The sequence below is a fragment of the Lissotriton helveticus genome, chromosome 6 (assembly GCF_964261635.1).
Source record: "Lissotriton helveticus chromosome 6, aLisHel1.1, whole genome shotgun sequence".
Taxonomy (NCBI): Eukaryota; Metazoa; Chordata; class Amphibia; order Caudata; family Salamandridae; genus Lissotriton; species Lissotriton helveticus.
Window position 1 is genome coordinate 616,588,263 of NC_136067.1, and position 25,090 is coordinate 616,613,352.

The 25,090-nt window shown below is 44.0% G+C and overlaps 1 protein-coding gene across 8 annotated transcripts in view; it reads left to right on the forward strand.

The window, feature by feature from the left end:
- MYO6 (myosin VI) overlaps positions 1–25,090 on the forward strand; it is a 909,629-nt gene that overhangs the window by 383,726 nt on the left and 500,813 nt on the right. For all 8 annotated transcript variants that reach the window (XM_078648084.1, XM_078648085.1, XM_078648086.1 and 5 more), the window contains exons 8-9: positions 3,602–3,699; positions 5,896–6,060. In XM_078648084.1, the coding sequence (XP_078504210.1) occupies positions 3,602–3,699; positions 5,896–6,060 (263 nt within the window). The remainder of the gene's footprint in view (positions 1–3,601; positions 3,700–5,895; positions 6,061–25,090) is intronic.

The window sequence follows — 25,090 nt, forward strand, 5'->3', positions numbered from 1 at the left end:
CTACATAGCCCCCTTGGTTCAAGTGGCAAGATCCTGCTGTTTTGAAGTCATCTCTTACACAGATAACGCACACTTGATCATCTCCATGGGGCCCAGTCATAATTCTGCAAAAAATGTATTAATCAATTGTATGGGGAAGATAGCGTCCTAGATGACGTCGAACTGCTCACAAATTAAAAGTGACAAGACAGAGATTCTACTTTTTGGTAAAGCCCATGCTCACTTGTCAGATGACTGATGCGCCCTGGAACTCTGAACGGACACCTTCTCTAAAAAGGTAGGGAAAAATCTGTGCATCCTGATAAATGAGAATCTTTCCCTGAGAAAACAGGTTAGCTCCACTTATGGTGCCTGCTTCGGCATCATGCGCCTGCTCAGGATGACTTTTAAATGGTTGCCCCTCCAAACCAGGAAAACCCTCACTCAGGCACTGATTGTTAGCTGCCTAGACTATGACAATGCCCTTATGGTTGTGGCAAAAGAGGCTCTCTTGGCTAAGCTTCTGCTGGTTCAGAACACGGCTGTCCACCTTATCTGTAAACTTCCTTATTGGACAGCTACCAAGCCCACTCTGAAATCCCTGCTCTGACTCCCTTTTCAAACTTCTCTGCCTAGTTCACAAGATTTTGTCTGTCAACAACCCCCTCTACTTACAAAAAAAACTGCAGCTCTAGCTGCCCACTTGCAACCTCTGGTCCAGTGGACAATATCTGTTATACCCTTGCCACATTCATACGACCAGATTTGGTGGAAGATCTTTCTTTTATCTTACTCCCCACCACTGGAACAGATTCCCTTTTAACATCCAGTCCTGTCCTGCTTTTGCCAACTTTAAGAAAAATGCTCAAAACTTGGCCCTCAATCCTCTTTATAAGCCATAGTGCCGAGATACCCTTTCGAGAGTGATTTGTCCTAAGCTTTTACACATTTCTTTAACATAACATCCCCATAACAGTTCCGCCAGTGAGCAAGCTACAAATCCTCTCCATTTATCCATCATACACCAGATTCTTTTCATGTAAACAGGTTCTGAGAACCTGACCCTCATTTCTTCTGAAAGTTGTGACTCCTTTTCATGTCACCCTAAGTATTCCCCTCTCGACGTTCTTCACTCCGCCTCACCCCTCTAAAGAGGAGAAGAGACTCCATTGTTGGAGCCTAAAAAAGCTCATATCTTTTATGCTAATCATACCAGGGAACATCGTGTGGACAATAAGATCTTTATTGTAGTCACAGGTACGTAAAAAAGGCAAGGCAGTGCAAAAGAACACAATTGTTTGTTGGATCGTGCTCTGCATCAAAATCTGGTATGCACTGGCCAAGAAGAAGCCCCCAGAAGGCTTTGTGGGCTAAGTCAACCAGAGCCAAGGCTGATAACACTGTGTTGGAATGCAGAGTGCATGTTGTAGATATTTGCCATACTGCTACATGGGCGTCCCATCACACTTTCATTGAGCATTCCTATATGGACAGCAAGGTCTGTTGATATAGGCACTTGGCCCGCTCTGCCCTGCAAGACTTTTTGGTTTGAGCCAGTTCACAGACCTTTCATCTGGAGAGTAATCTGCGGTTGGAAGTGTCCATCGGAAGAACAAGTAACTTCTCTTTAGTAACTCCCTTTCTGGTAGATAATCTATCTAACTCACCAACCCAGTCACCTCTTGTTCTGTGAATTGGGCTTTTCCATATTTTAAGGTCCCAAATCTATTGATCTGTACACTGGTCAAAGCCAATTTGCTGATGGGGTTTGCGTCCGGGGCGCAAACATCCTAGAAAGCAACTGATGTCCGTGCCCAATTGTGTCCAATGTATGTGGCTCTGTATGAATGATGTCAGTGCAGAGTTGCACAACGCCACTTACCAGTAGGAGAACTGCTAAAGATTTTCTGGATCCAGTCTGAAACCTGGGGAATATTCAGATGGTGAGGAATCTGTGGTTAGATAGGTATCTACCAGAAAGAACCTTACTGAAGGTAACTAATTTATTCATTATGGATGTGCCCCCAGTCTGCCTGCCCTGGAGTGAGAGGCTAATAGCCCACTAGCATTAGGGAGAAAAACCTTTTATCCCCCAAAAAAAGAAAATACATTAAAAAAATGTAATGGGCTGGATGACAATCCTGTCTGCCATCGGGGCACAACTCCTGACTGCTAAGGGCCAGACAGACTTTCTAACTCCCTAGGAAGGAGATTTTGGAGGTTACGCCCAATATGTCTACCCAGCAGGCTGAAAGCACCATTAGACACCACAACTTTTTTGAAATTATGTATGGGGTGGGTATTTGGTATATTTGGCCTCACCCCTCCACCCCATGCATCCGCACAGTCTTTCTAACCTCGAGAGGCATATTGTGTAGTTTACCGCCAATCTGGCCCCTCCGGAGGGCAGCAAGCTCCACTAGACACCAGGCTTGTCTTTGTATTAAGTATGGAGTGTGGGCCAGCTTGTATTGTTATAAAGCTGCACTTGTCCTCACCTGGGGCTTACACAGTCTTTGCTCCCTCAGGGGAGGTGGATTGGGCAGTTTATCACTAATCTGCTCACCCAGGTTGACAGAGAGCGCTACCAGACACCCGTTTTTTCCCCCAATTATCTACCATATAGGTGCCTGCCTGTATTTCCACCAGACCACATTCCGTTACTCCATGGACTCACATACTCTTTTTTTTCCACCTCAAGAGGCAGAGTGGGAAGTTTTTACACCTAATCTGTCCACATATGGAGGCAGAAAGCACCACTAGCCACTAAGGATTATTTTTTTTATTGCATATAGGGTGTGGAACCATCTCTTCCTGGTATCAGGCTGCGCCATCACCACTGGTGCCCAGACGGTCTTTCGGCCCTTACTGGGGACAGATTGGAGCTTTACCCCTAATATGCACCCACGAGAGGGATAAAGCCCACTAGATAAACTGGGTAAAAATGTAGAAAGGTATGGGACGGGTACTGGGCTATTTTGGCATCAGGCTACCCCTACACCCTTGGGCCCCAGATTTTCTTTATGCACCCGTATGAATTCAGGTTGGGACTTTATCTTCTCTATGCTGGCCCATATGTTAAAGCAATGATCAAAGAAATGCCAATTTCCACTTATTTTCTCTAGGGGATGACTGAAACTTTTGGCCTCTGCATTAGCTTGCAATTAGGAAACCCTACCGACCTAGGACATTTCTGACAAATAGAGGTTCAGAGTTATTGAGTGTGGTATTTGCATGAATCCCAGTAAATGTTCTTACAAAGAATGCCCTATAACTGTCAAAACGATATCTAAAAACACCAAATGTCCTTTCACTTTCCAATGGCGATGGCTGCAGTATTTGAGCTTGGGGTCATCCGGAACCTTGGGAACCCGGCCAACCCAGGATATTTCTAGCAAAGGACTCATGGGACTCCTCGTATGTGTATGTGTGCATGAAAGTTGCTTTCTCAGTGAGCGGTAGGTGATTCTATATGATCCAGTCTTCAGATAACTGCAAGTGATATAGGACTGCATTACACTTGGAATTGTATAGAAAGGAATCATACAAAAAACCTTGGCGAACCAAGCTTGTTGAGGATGTGAGATGTGTTTTTGACAATTTTGTTAATCTTTCTTTACAGCCAACCCACTCTTAGAGGCTTTTGGAAATGCCAAAACAGTCCGCAACAATAACAGCAGTCGCTTTGGAAAGTTTGTAGAGATTCACTTTAACGAAAAGGTAGGTGTGCTATTCTTGAGAAGTCATACAAAGTTATTACCATCTCTTAATTAATTATAGCAAACCTCACTGATATAGCCTGGCTGTTCATGTGAATGACTTTATGTAGTATCATAGGCAAACTTCAACACACATAGCAGTACTTGGTAACTTTTTAAAGTTTTGCAAACGGAATAGTGAATTTGTTTCTCAAAGAATTCTCATAGTAAATCAGTTTGCGAATATACCTTATTGCTAACATTTTAGCTACGTTTGTGGTTTACTAAGATTTGCAATTTGTCCAAAGTTTGTAATAAAGTTTGTGACAGTTATGATGAATGTCCCAAAACTTCAGGTTATCAATTTATTCAAATGTGGCTGTCCACAGAAACACAGACTTTCCATTTTACGTGCTTCTGTCAACATAGTATGGTCTCAATTTAAAGTGATGCTCTGCCTAGACAGTACATATTATCTCAATTAGGTTTTGTTAACTCCTACCCCTATCTTCAGTCACATCCCATCTGTTGCCAAGTCTGCTACATTCGCAAATTCCATTTAGTGCATCTGATAGACTCCAGGTAACCTTTCCATGTCATTTCAATTGAACTTACTTAACCTCACCTCCGTGTCTGTTGTAGATCAAACTTGGTAAACTGGTCTGTTGCTACCCTTCACTTCTTTCTCCCGAATGACCTTGACTTATGATGTTGTGTTTAAAGTTAATTATCAGGGCCATTTGGTTTACAGTATGTATCTTTTATAGAGCCAAATGCTGAGCATATTGAATTACCTCATTTCACCACCCACTAGTTCGTATTAAAATAATGCGTCTCTGTCAAAACGTAAACTTTTTCAATGTTAACCATGGATTTATTGTAAACTCACCTGTTGTAAACCAGCCTCTCACCCTTTCATGTTCTCAGGGTCAGGAGGTGCCAATGGATATAGGTAATATGTGCAATATATGGTGCAGAAACTGGCATTGTCAATGAGGTGGTTGACTCTTTCGTCTCTGCAGGACAAGTTCAACTTTATACGTTTGCCTCAGGGGGACACCGTGGCTCGTAGCTGATGGCAAAGAATGAACATAAAGAGATTGCAATACTGCAAAGAATGACCAGCAACAAAAATAATAAAACAAGCAGGTCAAAGTGAAAACGGGTTCAAAAACTGCAGAGGTGTTCATCATGTAGACTTACTACTTGATTACCTAAAGCACCATGTTAATAAAGGTGCCGAATTGGAGGAAACAAATCTAGTTAAATACATTTAAGAGAAATAAAAATAGGATTCCTGTTTACTGATTCACTCGGGACGCCTGTTGGTAATAATTCGTTTACGGTCCAACCTGAATGGCTGACCATGTCCCATTGTATTTGACAGAAGACTGCCTCTGATGTCCATTAGGAGCAATTACAGTTGTATCTAACTAGTAGGGTCATAATTGTAAAATGTGTAAATATGTTTTCCAAACTAGTTTAAGTTTATAATTCCGTTTGACTCTGGACTAAAGCAAATAACTGTAACGACACAGTGTATCAGTATAATCTGGTGCATGGTTCTCTCTTCCCTCACAAGTGTCCCTTTTTTCCTTCAACATTATCTCAAAAGTTTAAATAGAGAAATGTGACAGCAGTGACAGCCATAAGGTTTGAACATATTATAATGGCAGAAAATATACACCATATGTTCATGTTTGGATTCAACTGTTTGTTGTAAAGCATTTATTTATTAGCTTAATAGATCAATCTGTTGTGTCGTATTGAGGTTTAGTTCAACAAGCAAGTTGTGCCCTGTTTATTTCACAGCTATGATGAATTGGCTAGGGGTGACAGCGGTGTACCTTGGCACATAACCGCTGATATTGAAAGATATAAAACAGCACAATCAAACATGGTGCTTGGTGCGTCAGGTACCAACATCTTTGTTGTAGGTATGTTATGTTCTCACATATTCATTTGCTAAACGGCATGTCTCTTAGCTTAGCATAATGGTTTGTCTTTCACAGTATACAGAAACATATTTGTTCTATTTTAATGGGTTATTTTTCTTCCTCAGATTCACAGTATTTCTTATTTTAATATCATCATTGGGAAATGTGATGTATTTCATAAATACATGCGTCTTACGTTAAGACTATAGATTACTGGTAGGATGCTATCTTACTGCTTGGTATTGCAAGTTAATGTGTTTTATATGTTTTCTTGTTTCCAGAATTCAGTGGTTGGTGGATTTGTGTCCCATTACCTCTTGGAGAAATCTCGTATATGTGTGCAAGGGAAGGATGAAAGGAATTACCATATTTTCTATCGCCTCTGTGCAGGTGCACCCGAAGACATTCGACAAAAGCTCTTCCTGAACTCCCCTGATAATTTTAGGGTATTTTATGCCTTTTCTTTTTAATTAAGTACATTAATTATTACTCCATGTATATCTGTGCCTAAAAGCCCAATGGAAATATGGTTTACTTATAACAGTTATTTCAATCTCGGTCTCTTAAAGAACACTGGTTGCTTCAAATCACTTCTGCATTAAAAATCTGTTAAAGGCCGAGTTAACCTTGGTGTGACATCCAGCGATGGCTGGAAGGTGACACTGGGGCTAAACAGTGCTTGACGTTCTCACCAGAACTTCTGCCTTGGGGTAGTGAACACTTGTCCTTGGATGTCTGACAGCAAAGATCTTTTAACAATTAGTGTGGGTAGCTGGTTATGTTGCTTTGCATATTCTTTTATGTTTATTACGAGCTTGAGTAGAACTCTCAGAGAAGGCCATCCAATCAACATGCTCCTTCAGTGGGCTATAGCTACCGATACTGACCTGCAAAGAGAGCATTCTGTGGCTTCCAGTGTTCCTCTGGTGTGATGATTGATCTCTGGTGTGGTATGCCCTCGCTTAGTCCCTTAGTGGCTACTTGCCTCCTGATGAAGTAGAGCCTGTACGCTTTGCGGATGGATTACACATTTTCTTGTCTGTGCCACTCCTGTTTCTCTAAAGGTTCTGCCATGGGGAAAAGACTCCCTGCCTTCCCTGCTTATAGATGCCTGCTCAAACCTTTGCTTTACACTGCATATTTAGGTACAATTGGGGTTCTAAATAACTATCATTTTTTTATAACTTTCTTTTTTGAGATAAGGTTTTTAGGATGACTATCCTTTTTTTTATTCCTTTTGAATCTGTGATCCTGATGAACTTTCCCCTGGTTAATTTTTATCATAGAGATTGCTGTATATGCTGTAGAGAATGCTTTTCTCCTTGTTTATTTTTTTTCTTGGCGCTGAGCCCATTGAATGCCTCGAGAAGAGTCCCACAGGCATCCACATTTGGCTGGAAATGGGAATTTGCACCTGAATCTGTATTCAACACCCATAGGTGTTATCCTCTATGTTATTTATCAAATAACATGTAGTGTCGTTTGTGTGGGGCAAAAATGTAACACTTTGTTGAACATTGTAAAAGAGAAAAACATTCAGAATTAATACGTCCCCTCATTGCAAGGCGTGAATCTCTGAATGATACAGTAATGACCCACTGAATTCCTCTGAATTGATATTTACCAGACAAGTAATGTAGAGTAGTAATGACAATCTGTCTATTCCAAAACTCCGGATTCTCTTGCAGAATTTTTTAATTCATTACATAAATCTGACAATGCCAAGCACCTGGTTCTTTGTGTTGATTTTGCTGTTTTTTGATGATCCTACCTTGTAATGCGGGAGAATCCTTTGCCATTGAAGGAAAATATATTTACTTATTACATTCCAATTCTTGACTTTTGAGTACCTTGCCAACTAATGGTGGGATCAAATACTCTTGTGATTGCTGCTAACTGTAGTGGTGCTAAGGCTTCATCTTATAGCTGGGCACTGGGGCAGGAGCATAACAAAGGCCCCACAGCCTCCGCTTTGCAGGGGCCCCAAGGCTTACCCATACTGGAGGGGTGGCCTCAGCCCCTTTGGATGTGAGTGTGAGGGACCCCTTAAGCATATCTTGCAGGCCCCCCCCCCCTCACGTTTTGTTACGCCACTGCACTGGGGAACCCCATGAGGTACACACATGCACTGATGAGCTATTGGAGAGTGGCCATGAGTAGTCCGCACCCCATTTATTTATTCCCTCAGGCTGTACCTGGCCCCCAGGGCGCGTGTCAAATGACTATAGGCCATATAGAGGCAGGCTGGTACTCTGCATCCCTTTCCAAGTTAGTTTGCAATATTGCATTGGTTCGAGTGGTAGGACTTTCCTACCCTAGACTCCATGCATAGTGTCTTAGGACTCAGCTGGGATCAGGTTTAGGTCAAAGGTTGTATGGATGCGCTTTCCCTGGACCTGTCCCTTGGGTGCAGCCCCTGCTGTTGGTCAATTCCACTCGGGGTGTGTCACACACCACTTGTCCAAGAGGCACTGATAAACTACTATCTCGCTCCAAATTGCATCTTTTGGGTATATCCGCTTGAGGCAGTGATGTTGATAAAGCCCTCATCCAAGTGCCAATCCAGTTGTTCCAGCGGTTTGTGTAGTTCTGGACTCACTGTGACTCTCACCTTTTTGAATCACGAAACATTGCGGGCCGCTTTCTATCCCTGGTGGACTGCAGAGACCATGGACCCATGACTCTCAATGACCAGTCAGGGCTCTCTCTCAAACAATGTCTGGAATTTGTTGCCTGGTTGTCGATCCTTAATGAAGACTATGTCTCCAACATGGATGTCAGGTACCGTCGCCAGATTCCACAGGAGCAAAGATAATTACCTCCAACTTCCAAAAAGCAGCCCTCAAAGGGTAATAGTGAAACTCACTCTGAGACACTGCTCTCAAAAAATATGGGGGAATATAACCAGGGAGTGTCCACCAATCTCCCCATAGGATGAAGAGGTCGTGTAGAAGGGCAGCCAGGAAGCGCAGATGCTGAAAGGAAAAACAGTAACTCCCAAATAAAGCAATATCACTCTAGAACAGAGATAAACATTGAGCTGTGTACAGTATCGTGTTTTGCACTCACCCAATCTCTTGTAGTAGGCTCCTTGAAGAAGGGAATCACCAAGTATCCTGGGTATTTCTTTAAGAATGGCTAGAATGATGATATGTCATCTGTACCCTCTTGGGAGGTCTCTGGCAGGGGAAACTACAAGCCACTTTCATACATCATTCACCCAAGGAGAACTGAGAAAGATGGACTACAAGGTAAAAGAAAATAATAAGAACTAGAATAGTCAGCAACACTGACAGGCTTCAAGGACGTGGGTGGAGAAGTTCCGACCAGCCCTGCTTAACCAAGCAGAACGGAGCAGATACTTACTCCGTGAGGTGTGCCGTCCGGCTTCACAGATAAGCTAAGAAGCGGAACAGCAACTCCCTCTTAGAAAGGAAGGGGCCCAAGGTGTTTCGACCGGCCCTGCGTGACCAAGGCAGGACGGAGCAAACACACACTCGGCGAAGTGTGCCGTCCGGCCCCACAGGGAAGCGATGGGGCGGAAAAACTACTCCCTCAAGGAAGGGGAAGGCAGTACCACAAGCGGTGAGCCGCACAGTACCAGGCAAACGGCTCCACAAAAACGAGGCACGTAACAGGATATTTTGGAGAGGGAAGTGGCAGCGAAGGAGGAGAGCTGCTACTCCGAATTACCGCTACTCCACCAGGAGGAATTCGCCACCAAGAAGGAAGCAGAGCCAGCAGAAATGCAGCGGAACACCAAGCCACGAAGATGCCAAGGAAGCAGCGTCTCGTCGGGAACAATGCGGAAGTAGGAGGGGGGCGTGGTCACGGATCATGTCAGTAAGCCAAGCGTCAGGCAACGTGAGAGGCGATCCTTTAGGGGGTTAAGGGAGTGTGTACAAAGTGCGTCCCCACAGGGTTAGGGAGTGTGTACAAAGTGCACCCCCACAGTTCGTGCCCTGACCCTGGACACAGCTCAAGGTTTCCTTCTTCCTCTAACCCTAACAGTATCCCCCCGCAAAGGCCTCCTCCCGGGGCGTGGTTTGTTAGGCTGAAGAGCATGAAATCTCCTAACTAACTGAGGAGCATGAATGTTTTCAATAGGTTCCCAGGATCTGTCCTCAGGGGGATAACCAACCCAATCTACGAGGTATTGTATTTTGCCTCTGTGTCTCCTAGAATCCAAGATTTTATGGACCTCATATTCTTCTTCCCCGTTTACCAGTAATGGGGGAGGAGGTTCTTCGGGTTGCAATGGAGGGACGTATCTTTTTAGCAAGGAACAGTGAACAACTGGGTGTATTTTCATTTGGGGTGGGAGTATTAGTTTCAAGGTTACAGGGGAGACAAGTTTTTGGATCTGAAAGGGACCAATAAACCTGGGTTGCAATTTCTTGGGGCCTTCTAATCTCAAGTTTCGGATAGATAACCATACTTTGTCTCCCTCCACATAAGTAGGTTCTAATTTTCTGTGTTGATCTGCCTGTTTCTTCATGGCTTCCTTGGCCTTGGCTAATTCTGTTTTAGCTTCCTCCCATGCTCTCTTGATATGGTTATGGTGCTCTTTAAGGGCCGGAATATTTTGTATTGTCGGATGGAAGTGAATAGGTAACATGCGAGGATGATATGCATAGTTAAAGAAGAAAGGAGAAACTTTGATGGAAGAGTGTATGGTGTTATTGTATGCAAATTCTGCCAAGGGGAGGACTTTTACCCAATCGGCTGGAATCCCTGTCAAAAGGCATCTTAGGTATTGTTCCAAGGTTTGATTGTTTCTTTCGGTTTGTCCGTCTGTCTGGGGATGGTAGGCTGTAGACAAACGATGGTCAATACCTAGTGCTGTACACATGCCTCGCCAGAATTTTGACACAAACTGGGGTCCTCTATCAGAAATGATAACAGAGGGTAAACCATGTAACCTCACAATTTGGTCTAGGAATACCTGTACTGACTCTTTAGCGGAGGGTATTTTCTTTAGGGGGATAAAATGAGCCATCTTAGATAACATGTCTACCACTACAAATATAGTGGTAAAACCGTGACAAGGGGGAAGTTCCGTAATGAAGTCCATGCGAAGGGAATGCCAGGGTTCAGGGGGAATGGCTATAGTTTTGAGGAGGCCAGTGGGAGCACAGTGCAACGCCTTTTGTCTAGCACAGATGGTACATGCTTGAACATATTTTCTTATATCTTGATTAATGGTCTCCCACCAAAACCAGCGTTGGCAGGTGTCTATAGTCTTATTTATTCCTGGATGACCAGCCAATGAACTGTTGTGACACCATTCCATCATCTTCAATTGAAGGGGTACATGGGGTACATACAACTTGTTGTCGTGATAGTACAGTCCCTTTTCGATGCTATTCATAGGGTCTAGTGTCCATTGTGTGTCTGGGAGTTTTTGGTATTGAGTTTGTAACTCTAAGAGAAAGTCAGGAGGGGCGTGGACTTCTGCTCCTATTATCTTGTGGGCAGGGATTATCAGATGGGGTTCTTCTGTTTCCAGGAATGTGGAATACCCTAGTCTGGATAGGGCGTCCGCTTTCCCATGTTGAGGTCCAGGGCGATACGTGATTATAAAATCATATTCACTAAAAAAAGACACCCATCGCATCTGTCTAGGGGTGAGAGCTTTTGCAGTTCTGAAAAACTGGAGGTTTTTGTGATCTGAGTAAATGGTAATCACATGAAGGGATCCCAGTAGATAATGCCTCCATTCTTGGGATGCCAGTTTGATGGCCAATAGTTCTCGTTCTCCCACCGTGTAGTTTCTCTCTGCAGGCAGTAAGGTTTTGGAATAATAGGTTATAGGGTGCAGTTGTCCAGAGTCCCTATCTCGTTGGGATAAAACCCCACCCACTGCATATTGGGATGCATCTGTTTCCACGAAATACGGTAAGGCATTATCTGCCTGTTTGACAATAGGGGCAGAGGTGATTCATTTCTTCAACTCACAAAATGCTTGTTCTGCCTCTTTAGTCCAACTAAAGACAACTCCCTTCTTTAGCAGTCTTGTTATTGGTGCAATGGTTTCTGAAAAGTTAAGGATGAACCGTCGATAAAAATTTGCAAAGCCAAGGAAGGACTGTACTTCCTTCACAGAATTGGGACTGGGCCAATGAATGAGTGCGTCTATTTTCTTGGGGTCCATTTGGATGCCTTCAGGGGTGATAATGAATCCTAGGAAATCAATGTGGGTGGTGTGAAACGTGCTCTTATCAAGTTTGGCAAACAGCTGATGTTCTTGCAATTTGCCCAAGATTTTCCTGACATGGTCGATGTGTTCTTTTTCTGTTTGTGAATATATCAAGATGTCGTCAATATATACAATGACGAAGATATCCAAATACTCTCTGAAGATGTCAATATTAAAGTACTGAAAGGCGGCGGGAGCATTGCATAAGCCGAAAGGCATTACGCAGTACTCGTATAGTCCGAATTTTGTTCTGAACGCCGTCTTCCATTCATCCCCCTGTTTTACGCGAATGAGATGGTATGCCCCTCTCAAATCTATTTTGGTAAAGATTTTAGCCCCTCTTACTTGGTCTAAAAGCACAGAAATGAGAGGGAGGGGGTACTTGTTCTTGACGGTGGCTTTGTTCAGAGCACGATAATCCAGGCAAGCTCTTAAACCCACTTCTTGTTTATCTATAAAAAAACAAGGGAGATGACACAGGGGAGGTGGAGTTCCTGATGAAACCTTTAGCCAACATGTCATCCAGGTACGTTTTTAAGTATTCTGTTTCCGGAGGGGTGAGAGCATAGATCCTACTGCACGGCAGTTCGGCCCCAGGAATCAAATCTATCCTGCAATCGTAATTGCGGTGGGGTGGCAGTTTCGTGGCCTCTGTTTTGCTAAATACGGACTGGAATTCTGTGGAATTGACCGCAAGGGTCTCTGTGGCCACACAATACAAAGGAACTATTTATTCTCGAGCTTCCTGATAACAATGTACCATACAGTATGAAGATTTAAGGGTTACGGTTCTGATACTCCAATCGATTTGAGGATTGTGGAGTTGAAGCCATGGAACCCCAAGAATGGCACCAAAATTCGGAGCATCAATAAGGTCGAAAATGATCTGCTCTGAATGCCCGTTATCAAATACTAAGGTAAGCGGTATAGTGTGATAAGAGATGAGCCCAGAGGTTAATTCAGAGCCATCTACTGCTCTGATTGGTTCAGGATGGTCTTTGGCAAGAACAGGTAATCCTAGTCTTTTTGCCAGACCGTTATCAAAAATGTTTCCGGTGGCTCCGGAATCCAAAAGAAGGGACATTGTGTGTCTCCCAGTAGCGGAACATATCAAGGTAACAGTCAGGGTGAAGTGTTTTACCACTTTCGGAACGGTAGTTCTGGGTTTTGAGATCATAGAAGAATGCACCCTTGAAGAGTCGATCCCGCCCATCTTCAAGGCCTCTAGTTTTCCTGATGCCTAGTCCCACACACAGCTGTTTTCTTGGGTTCTTTAGGACGAACGGGGCATTCTTTTGCATAATGCCCTCCTTTCCCGCAGTATAAACACAGATTGTTTTTTCTGCGTTTCTCTTTCTCTTCAACAGATAGGGGCCCTCTTAATCCCCCTATTTGCATGGGTTCAGAGGTGTCCTTACTGTCTTTCTTCTCTGAACGTACCACTAGGTATTTGGGAGTGAGTAGACAGGTTTTTTTGCCTTTCCTTTCATGTAAGCGATGATCTATCTTGACTGTCAACGCGATAAAGGAGGCGCAATCTTCCGGTGGATTCACTATTTGGGACAGTAGGTCCTTTAGTTCATCACACAATCCTCTATAAAATAATGACGTTCTTTTTTCCTCGGGCCAGTGAGTCTCGGCCACTAATCTGTTGAAATTGGTAATATAAGTAAGGAGATCCTTGGACCCTTGTCTTAGATTGAGAAGGGCATTGTCGCTTGCCTGCATGTAAGTGTGTCTTGCAAATAGACTCCGCATTTTCTCTTGGAACAGCGTAAAGTTATACAATAAAGGGTCATTATTCTCCACTAAGGGGACAGCCCATTCAGCGGCCTTGCCTGCTAAGTAGGATATAACAAACGCTACCTTAGCGGTGTCATCAGGGAATGCGGCGGCTTTACATAAAAATTGTAGCTGGCATTGGTTCATGAAGATGCCGTATTTCGCACTGTCTCCTGTGAATCTCTCAGGCACTGCTAGGGGAACGGGGCTAGGTGTGTGTACTGTCACATGTACTGGAAGGGGAGTTTCTGGGTTTTCACTAGAGTTGGGTCCTACAGTGGATGAGGGTAGAGAAAACCTGGCGGGTTGGATATAGTTTTACGGGTCTTAGGAATGGTGCCAGGCTCTCTCAACTGCGTACTTTCTTGAGCTTTTAAGTGCATTACTTCATCTTGAAGTCTTAGATTCTCAAGTCTTAGTCTCCCTACTTCTGCCTGCATAGTCATTAACATAGCGGATAGCTCGTCTACTCTGGATGTCTGAGTGCCAGTATGGAAATCCTGTTCCATACTTGCACCTTCGGTATTCATCTTCGCTCGGGTGAAAAGAGTACGTGGGCTTGGCTTTCTGTCAGGTACAGTCGCCAGATTCCACAGGAGCGAAGATAATTACCTCCAACTTCCAAAAAGCAGCCCTCAAAGGGAAATAGTGAAACTCACTCTGAGACACTGCTCTCAAAAAGTATGGGGGAATATAACCAGGGAGTGTCCACCACTCTCCCCATAGGATGAAGAGGTCGTGTAGAAGGGCAGCCAGGAAGCACAGATGCTGAAAGGAAAAACAGTAACTCGTGTTTTGCACTCACCCAATCTCTTGTAGTAGGCTCCTTGAAGAAGGGAATCACCAAGTATCCTGGGTATTTCTTTAAGAATGGCTAGAATGATGATATGTCATCTGTACCCTCTTGGGAGGTCTCTGGCAGGGGAAACTACAAGCCACTTTCATACATCATTCACCCAAGGAGAACTGAGAAAGATGGACTACAAGGTAAAAGAAAATAATAAGAACTAGAATAGTCAGCAACACTGATGGGCTTCAAGGACGAGGGTGGAGAAGTTCCAACCAGCCCTGCTTAACAAAGCAGAACGGAGCAGATACTTACTCCGTGAGGTGTGCCGTCCGGCTTCATAGATAAGCTAAGAAGCGCAACAGCAACTCCCTCTTAGAAAGGAAGGGGCCCAAGGTGTTTCGACCGGCCCTGCGTGACCAAGGCAGGACGGAGCAAACACACACTCGGCGAGGTGTGCCGTCCTGACCCACAGGGAAGCGATGGGGCGGAACAACTACTCCCTCAAGGAAGGGGAAGGCAGTACCACAAGTGGTGCTCTGCACAGTACCGGGCAAACGGCTCCACAAAAACGAGGCACGTAACAGGATATTTTGGAGAGGGAAGTGGCAGCGAAGGAGGAGAGCTGCTACTCCCAATTACCGCTACTCCACCAGGAGGAATTTGCCACCAAGAAGGAAGCAGAGCCAGCAGAAATGCAGTGGAACACCAAGCCACGAAGACGCCAAGGAAGCAGCGTCTCGTCGGGAACAATGCGGAAGTAGGAGGGGGGTGTGGTCACGGATCATGTCAGTAAGCCAAGCGTCAGGCAACGTGAGAGGCGATCCTTTAGGGAGTTAAGGGAGTGTGTACAAAGTGCGTCCCCACAGGGTTAGGGAGTGTGTACAAAGTGCGCCCCCATGGTTCGTGCCCTGACCCTGGACACAGCTCAAGGTTTCCTTCTTCCTCTAACCCTAACAGTGGAGCGTCGGTGCCACAGCCTGCTGGTCTTTGCTTGCTTTGTAGTTGGTGGCTCTGCGTTTCTCTTGCACTGTACAGCATCCATGGTGGGTGGCTGCCATTAAAAGCTGCTGGGGATGATGTGTCTTGTTAGCAGTTTCAGCCACAGCCGAAGGCACATCCTGTAGTGCTGTGTGGCATTTGCCTGAAGGCCCTCAGGAACCAATGGAGGCTCTCCTCAAGGTCTTCTTCATGGGCGACCCCTACCTTAGGGCCTTGTTTAGGGGTTGCGTAAATCTCTAAGCCTCCCTGTTTGCTTGTAGCCAGTGTGGAATGATCATCATATGCTGTACCCCATACTCTTGAGATAGCCTCCAAAGTCCTGACCTCAGAATGGTGGGCCACGCACTCAACCTGGAATTCATCCTCGATTCAACACTCTCCATGACCAAGCAAGTCAATGCCATCTCATCCTCCTGTTTCAACACCCTCTGCATGCTCCGTAAGATCTACAGGTGGATCCCCACCGACACTAGAAGAACGGTCACCCAGGCCCTCGTCCACAGCAGACTAGACTACTGAAACGCCCTCTACGCGGGAGCCCCGGCCAAACTACTGAAACGACTGCAACGCATACAGAACGCCTCTGCACGCCTGATCCTCGACATCCCTCGCCACAGCCACATCACACCCCACCTGAGAGACCTGCACTGGCTTCCCGTCAACAAGAGTATCACCTTCAAGCTCCTCACCCACGCATACAAGGCACTTAACAACACCGGACCAGCATACCTCAACAAACGACTCACCTTCTACACCCCGAACTGCCAGCTCCGCTCCACCGACCTCGCCACCGTCCCACGCATCAGAAGAGCGACCACCGGCGGCAGATCGTTCTCCCACCTCGCCGTCAAGTCCTGGAACACCCTCCCCATCCTCCTATGGCAGACCAAAGACCTACTACCTTCAGGAGGCTATTCATTAAGACCTGGCTGTTCGAGCAGTAGCAGCACCCTCCCCCCTTCCCCCCCCTCCCCCCCCGCCCCGCCCCAGCACCTTGAGACCCTTACGGGTGAGTAGCGCGCTTTACAAATGTCTTTATTGATTGATCACATGTTATCTGACTGCCTGGGGAATAAAAAATATGTTGGTGGAGTTTACTGATTGGTCTATCCTAATGCACCCAGCTGTTTGTTTTTTGAGACTGCTTCCTCATCCAAGGACCAAAAAAGTTAGTAGGAGGTTTAAAGCTCTAGCATTAGTATTCGCGAAGTGGAAAATTACAATGCCTTGGAAATCTGCAGCAGGACTAACTCCCTGAAATGGAAATCAGACATGCTAATATGGACTACGACAGACAGTGTGATGTTGCATGTGGAAGACTAGAGAGAACGGAAATCAGAAGTGGCTAGAGCTTAGGATGAGTTAATATAGGCTGTGACACAACCAGGGAAAGGGATTAATTAGGGTTATTTAAGTGGGAAGCTAATGAGGAAATGTGCACCTGATGGGAGACACTAGAATTACTGAATAGCAGGAACAAGGGTACATCTGTAGGGCTGCTACTTCCTGCCCACCCAGGATGATGCCTTACAATAGTGCTAGTGATGGTCCGATACTCTCCTCAAGCAGACATTTGACAGCTGTAAAAATGTGCTTCCTGCTCAGATGAACCTACAACTGCTCTATAAGAACAAAGCACTCAAAACCTCCTTAGCTTTATGTAAGTCCCTTTATGGTTTCAAGGTGCAAGGCATTAGCAATTCACTCATAAGGAAGACTCTGATGTTATAGAAGTTTTGTTTCTTGGTGAATAGATAGCTGAATGGTTGGCATGGAGATTGTTTATGGAAGCTTGGTCAGAATAACATTTTAAATGTGGAATATTAGACCTTTTTTCTGAGCAATGATGACAGTTCGCCGTGGTGGATTGAGCAAAACATCAACAAGCTCTCTTATAATCAGGGCTTTAAGTGGGATGAAAAAACAGGGGGTCTCTCAAAGGGGCATGGCCAATGTAATTAAGGGCTTGGCTTAAAAACATGCACGCTAAAAGTCTGTTCTTAGCATAGTTGTCGCCCGACTTGTATTTTGCTGTTTCTGTCATTGAATTCAGATATATGAAAACAAGTAAAATCATACCTACAAAAAATCAGGACTATTGCCTTTGCCAATGGTTGTTAGTTGCATAAGATAAATAAGCAACTATGGCTCATTGTATATAATATTGAAAAAACATCCACTTAAGGGGTGACACCACAACAATATTGCTGCTTTTGAGTTTTCAAAAAGAGAAGGGAAATACAGAGAGAAAATGACTCTCTTTAAAGGATTTCCCTTCCCCTACAATGCTCCCCTGTCATGACGTCATGCCGTAACTTCTCCACTAGTGAGAAGTGAGCAGTGTGAGCAGCGCACATCAATGTGTCTGTTGTCACTTCAGTCCGTGAAAAAACATACTGCCTGTGCCAGGACACACAGCAGAGTCCAATAGAGACCTGTTTCGAGGTCTCCTTTAAAAAAAGTGCTGGTGCTCAGACCCGGTGAGACCTGGCCCACTTAAAGCTCTATTTATAATAATGTTTATGTTAAAATCAATAAAAATCTTTGGTGGCCTGCTTTTTTGCCTGCCCCAGTACCAATTTACTTTCACCACCAACAGCTGGTGGAAGCACTGCATGGATCTTTTTTATCAGTGCCTTGTGGCACATGTCCAATTCATTCCTTGACCGAAAGCAGATTGAATCTGACAGCAGTAATCCTATTTTCAGAGGTCAAATCCAAGGTAGTGAGCCGTCTACTCTGCTGGTTACCAGTGGCTCTGTGGAAATAGGTCTTGTTAGAACTGGGGTCTCTAGTTGGCAGAGGTGGCTACCATTGACCAAATAGGGACCCTTGCTTCTAGTCAGGGAAAGGGGATTACACTCCTGGATAACCCCTGCTCACCCCCTTGTTAGCTTGGCCCGAGCAGGCAGGCTTATCTCAGAGACAGTGTGTTAAGCATTTGTGAACACATACAGTAATACAGTGAAAACATTACAGATGGACACCACACAGGTTTTATAAAGATAAGTATTCTTTATATAGACTTAACACAAAACCAAAAACGACAAAAACCCACAATACTGAACTCAAAATAGACTTAAAGATGGTAGAAGTAACTTAGTTCAAGTTGATGATAAATGTGACAGGTTTCTCACAACAGTACCTTGGATGCGTAATGCAAAACAAACAAAAGGTCTGCAGAGAGGGTGATGCGTTGGTTCCTGGCTTCGGGGGAGGCGATGCATTGTGCCTCAATGCTTGCGCAGAGTAGGGGATGCGTCTGTTCCTTACCAGAGAGAAGGTGATGTGTTGAGCCTCGTACTGCGTTCCGGTTGCAATGCGGCAAGATGGCGCTTCGATGCGATGCATCAATCCAGTGCGATGCGATAAGATGGCGCCCTTGATGTGATGCGATGACGTGAAGATGATGAGTGCACGCCCGACGGCCGGGCGGCGAACTCTTTAACTTTGGAACTCGACAGACCCTGCGATACGCTTCTCCGATGATGCGAGGGCGACCCTTGCGTGGCGACACGCTTCTTCTCATTGAGTCGTGCTTCCAGCTCCCAGTGACACGCAGGCTTCTGCAGACAGAATTCCCAGCAAGGAAATTCAGAGGGGAGCTGGTGATGAAGTCTTGTAGCCCTGAGACTTCAGCAGGAGGCAAGCACAAGTTCAAGCCCTTGGAGAAATATTCTGCAAGATGATGAAAGTTCCTTCTCCTTTCCTTGGCAATGAAGACACCACTGCAGGCCAACCCAGCAACCAGCACACTAGCAGAGAGGCAGTCCAAACTCCTGCAGCTTTCTTGGTTCTTCTCCTTGGCAAAGGTTTGTCTTGTTTTTCCAGAAGTGATCTAAAGTCCTGGGTTCTGGGCCCCAATACGTATACTGAAAAATCCTTTGTCCTCTGAAGGCAGAGGGTCCTGTACCTAGTTCAAACCAGTTCTGGGTGCATTCTGCCAGTGCACACCTTCTTCCTTTGTCAGGGTGGGCCAGGGTCCTCAGACACACCACAGGAGGTGGAGCCAGCATTGTGGAAGGCAGACACAGCCCTTTTCAGGCCCAGGTGCTACTCCTCCCACCACTCTACATGCAAATGGGTCTATACAGCCCTGTGCTGACTCACCCTGTCTCCTGGAGCCTCCCCAGCCCCGGTCACTCACAAACCAGACATGCAATACACAAGCGAGCAGAGGCAGGCTGCATGGTTAGGTAAGAAAAATACCTACTCTCTAAAAGTGGTATTTTCAAACACAGAATGTTAAAACCGACTTTACTACAAGATGTATTTTATCCTTCTGAGTTCAGGCATACTAAATTTGAATTTCTACCATGTTCCCTGGGTCAGTTAGAATTATAAGATGTTATACTCAAACTGCCCATTCTGGCCTATAGGGACAGGTAGCCTTGCAATATTAAAAAAACGGAAATGGCTGTAATTCACTATTAGGACATGCCACACACATCAGGGCATGTCCTACCTTTTACATACAATTCACCCTGCCCTTGGGCCTACCGTAGGGGTGACTAAAATGTAGAAAAGGGAAGTTTTAGGAACTGGCAAGTGGGTGCACTTACCAAGTCGCCATGGCAGTACTAGACTGCCCCAGGCTCTGCAGTGGCAGGCCTGAGACACACTTACAAGCTGCTTATGTGGGTGGCACAATCAGTGCTGCAAGCCCACCATCAGCATTTGATTAACAGGCCCTGGCCACACATGGTGCACTGTACTAAGGTCTGACAAATAAATCAAATAAGCCAATCATGGAATCATTAATCAATACATCAATTTAACTTAGGGAGCAGTTGCACTGTGGCACTGAATAGCAGTGGCACAGTGCCCAAAGCATCTAAACCAGCAAAACCTCTCAAAAACAGAGGAGGCAATCAGTGAAAAATGGAAGGGAGACTCACGCCAATGGTACCAGGTCTAACAGGCCTTATAGTATGGCATGTTACTGCTAGCCTCCTGATTTTGCTGTGATCGCAGTGGTGTGAAATTTAATAAAATATCTACTTGTCCATGGGGCAGGTTGCTTCATAAATCTACTTTGTAACAAAATCCATTTGTCCCTTTTGTGCAATGTAATGTGGTAACAAATTATGGCAGCAATCTCATTATATAAGAGCTCCAAAATAGTTTCTCTGATTATGCCAGGGCTCCTTCCATAGTAGGGTTTGAACACTATCAATTCCCTTATGTTGCCACGTTTCCACAGTGCTGAAGGTAAGCATCAGTTCCAGGGTTGGAATGCCCTTTTGAGTCTGTACAAACCTACTAACATGCATGTTTTAACCGCATGCGTGTGGGCGGAATTCCGCCCGTACGCTGGGAATCTGTAAAGTGCACTTTACATGACGAGCTGGGCTCGTCATGAGCGTGCGAGGAGGCTACCTCATGACGAGCCCAGCTCGTCATGAGCGTCGAAGGGGTTAAGGGTTATCACCAACTCTTCTCAAATCTTTTCCCATTCTGAGAATGGTTGGAAATTTACTCCTGACAATGGCAGACATAAAACTTCTTCCAGGGTTGGGAAGAAAGTGGTTATAGGGAAAGGGAACTTGTAAACACCCAGATTTTCGCATGAGCAATTCTACACCTGCATATTTGCTCATGCTAAAATGCAGTTCACAAATATTTTCTAGGAGTTCTATTTCTTGACCTACTTCTGTAAAGTCTTGTGAATGAGACTTTACTTAATAATTGGGCCCCTAATTTAGACTGGCGTTAACCATGACACTTTGTGTTTATTAAAATGATGTCTCTCTCTGTCTTTCTGCTAGCTTCACAGTGAGTGACAGTGTTCTGTTCGTTCACAAGGAGCATAATGGACACAGTCGTTTTGTTCAGTACCAGGAACTACTGTTTAAATGGGTGCTTTTTGAGACCAAAACAATTTTTGCTTTTGCCAATGTTTGTTATAATGATGAGGGCCTGGCAGCTCCCACACCAATAAGGTTTTACAAAAACATGCCGAAACAAGTCACGCATTGCCAAAACCAAAAGGCTGAACAACAAGTTCAGACCTATTGGCTTTACCAGTGCTTGTTTATCTTTATGTTTCCTATAATTTTATTAAAACTGGTTACACTGATATTTCATTATGATTATGTTGGGAAATACTAGCATACATCAACACATTTTACTGAACGATGCTGCAGGAAAACTGTACCTAAAATGTTACAGTAGTTTAGCAAAATGTTTTTGCATTTTTTTGTGAACATTTTATTTTGAAAGCAAAGAATCAATCTTGCTTTCAAACTTCTGCATATATATGCATCTAATCCGAGAGCATTCTGGGAACAGTATGCATAGCCTCATATTGCTAAACATTGAAAACGTGTGTACCCATTTTTATACTGGAACCACTCAGTTGTACAGTCTGAGCTTACATGTACCTAGATGGCACACCCTAATAATAAAGGTTTGAATTAATTAACCATGAATACAAATTTGTACAGCATTAAAATATGGAAACAAATATTACCTTAACTGCCGGCAATGCCTTTCCCTGATCAATAATATGGCACTGTAAACTGTCAGTCAAAGGGTTTGTGATCTCAGGGGTTAGGTTTACTTGTACCAAGGACAAAATACACATGGAAACTTATTGCCCTTGACCCCAAATAATATGTACCGGCCATCGGACTATAGGAATCATATGCCTGGGTCGACAACTACAGAGGCAACAACTTGAAACGCTGAATAAGTGTGGGTATTCTTATAAGCCTCTCCTCCAACCTCTTTGATTAAATGGATCTGAAATAAGATTAAAGAGCATAAGGTACACTGGCTTGAGCTCAATAGTTATTTTTCTGTGATCGACTCCATCTGCTTCAGAGGGTTCATGTCCATCTCCCCTAAAGGAAAGATCTCCTGTCCAGATGTCAGCTCTAAAAATTGGTGCCTAAGGAACTAAGCTTTGCATGTCTAGGTCTCTCCTGGGATGATGTGGCTACCCTGGCATCTGACAGGAAGTCCTACACTGGCAATTCTAAGATTTTGCTCATGAGCACTAGCGAAGAATATCAACCCGCTTATTTGCTCAGTAAAATAGGACATTTTCTTTCATGAGATGGAGTGCACCCACAAGACCTGCCTTATGACCACTGGCTATTATTGAATCAGGACTGAGGAATCCTTCTAAGTTGCTAGAGACTATGTGAAATGCTGGGGATAAGACCACAGTCTCTTGGGATATGAACCTGGTTTTGAGCTGTTGACCTCATGTGACTTAAAGATTCTGTAGAAGACTTCATTCTCTGTGGCTGTAACATTGGTCTAGCATATAAGTTAGCTGCAAAACCTTTTCACCTCAAAACCATTCATGGATTTACAGAAGGACAAAGAGGGTTTCGAGGCTAATCCCACATTTGTTATCAAAGTACTGTTTGTAGGTTCATCTGAATGAGGTGCTACTTTTCCCATTATTTATCCTCTTCAACTGCTAATTAGACATTTCTAAATGTGGATACCAGGCACTCTTACTTTTTTTTTTAGCTTGTTAGAGGCAGTGACCTGCCTTCTAGTGAATAAGTTTGACTTTTGGAGACATCCGCCTGTGTGTGCTGCTGAGATGGATAATTTCATGCTTCATAATTGTTATGCTTTGTATGAATCCTACCCTCATTCTTCTGGGTGCACTCCACCTGATCTAAAATGGTGCTTGTGGCATTCTCCAGGCGCCTACCTGCTAGAGATCTATTTTGGGTGGGTCCATGGGCTACCAAACAATATCCTGCCATAACTATGTTCCTCCCATTGCGATGCAAGATTTGTCCAGTGATGTCCTCTTCAGACTGTTTGAACAAGGCTAAGCTGCCAAGTGCTGCCTTTTAAGCTCCTTTCAAATTCTCAGATGGTGTGTAAACAGTCCATGAGAAGAAAATTGTAAAGATCCACAATGTAATAATAAGAAACAGTTGCTTTCTCAATGACTGCCCGTAGGTTCGGTTACCTCTATCAATGCCGTCGCACTGATCCATTAGCAATTGTCCAAACACACACAACTGAATTACTTTTTTTTACCAGAAGGGATAGTCAAGATTCCACACTTTCAAAGGGACAGGATGGGGCGTGTATTATGCATGAATGCACATAACTGTGAATTAACAGTTGAAAATAGTGAACTTGTGGACTAAGAGTAAAACAGTGACCAAATTCAAATTACCTTAAGCAGCCAAGGCAATTAAAGCCGCACTGCCCTATGCGTCACATCAATGTACAATCAAGTAATAATTGACAATGTTGCCCACCTCAATGGCCCGCTGCTCATAGACCATACCCTGTGATAAAGCAATAAGACAATAAGTAAAACAATTAACCTTGAGGCTTCTGTGTTGACGATGTGTGCTTCTTTATTGTATGAAGTCTGAAAACAACAGGGTGAAACGTGTTGGCTGCGCTGTTTTTTTCTGACTTAGTACAATAAAAAAGCACACATCTTTAACACAGAAGCCTCAAGATTACGTATTTTACTTATTGTCTTTTTTTTTCTATTGTTCCCTCTCTGTTTGTGTTGGTTAAGAGTAAAACAGTCACCTAAAAATTAACTTTATTGTTCACCTGCATGGATATAATCGATCATCTAAAGGGGTATTTTTCTTCTGGTACTTCAATAATGAAATGACGCTGTAGTGAACAGCTTTTAAAAAGAAAAATCGAATATGGCTTGAGAAAAAGGGCTTTGTATCTGTCAAATCGTTAAAAACAAAAGAAAACTTTAGATGGGGATTGACTTCTAAACATTTTACAAACTCTTCTGGCAGCAGCCTAACTTGGAATATTGTTAGTGCTGTTGTTTAATCGGTACTAGTATAATACAAAATCTGCTATTAGCATGGCATTCAAGCTGGTCATCATCTGCCCACTGAATAAACTCGGGCTAGGGAAGGATCATTTTAGGTAAGAATTCCTCAGATCTAGTCGTGTCCTCCAAATACCACCTCTACAGGTTTTGGTGTTTGTTTTTCAGGAAACCTCATTAGACAGTGGAGAACAAGTACTTTATGTGCGCTATATTTTGTCAACAGAAACTATCTAGCCTAGTTTTAGCATGGCTACCATTCATTATTCAATGCACCCCAAGGTGCAGCTGCTTCCACCGGACCCAGAGTTGTAGCATTGATTATATTTGTTCACTACATACTTGCATTAGAATGCACTGAAATGCACATTTCCTAGAGGTGTTTGTTTGTTTACTTAATTTTATTTAACCCACAGCTCGGAACTAGTTATACTTTGGATAGTGTAATTACAATTGTCTATAGTTTAGTGAAATGTAAATGATTTTTTCTAAAGTTCATGGATTTAACTCTCACATGCTTAAATTGAGTACTGTAGGAGCCAATTTGCTACTTTTCTTTCGTATGCTATCATTATGAAGTCCATCCTAAATTCCATTTTTCTACTTTCTGTTCCTAGGTGAATTCTGATAGGCAAATCGTTATTTCCTTTCAACTGTTGTTGACGTTTTTCACCCATGTGGATAGTTTGCTCTTCACAACAGACCTCCAGGCACCATTAGTGTTAAATTTGTATACCGAAAAGGCCCTGCAACAAACCCATCATTTGCCAGATAACTCACATTTTTACTTGTATCATCATTCCAATAGCTTAGATCTCTTTAGACTTTATACACACTGGGAAAGGAGAGAGGTAATAGGACAGACGATAATATATTCAATAATTGTCTTCGAACAGTGCATATTAACCAGGCACA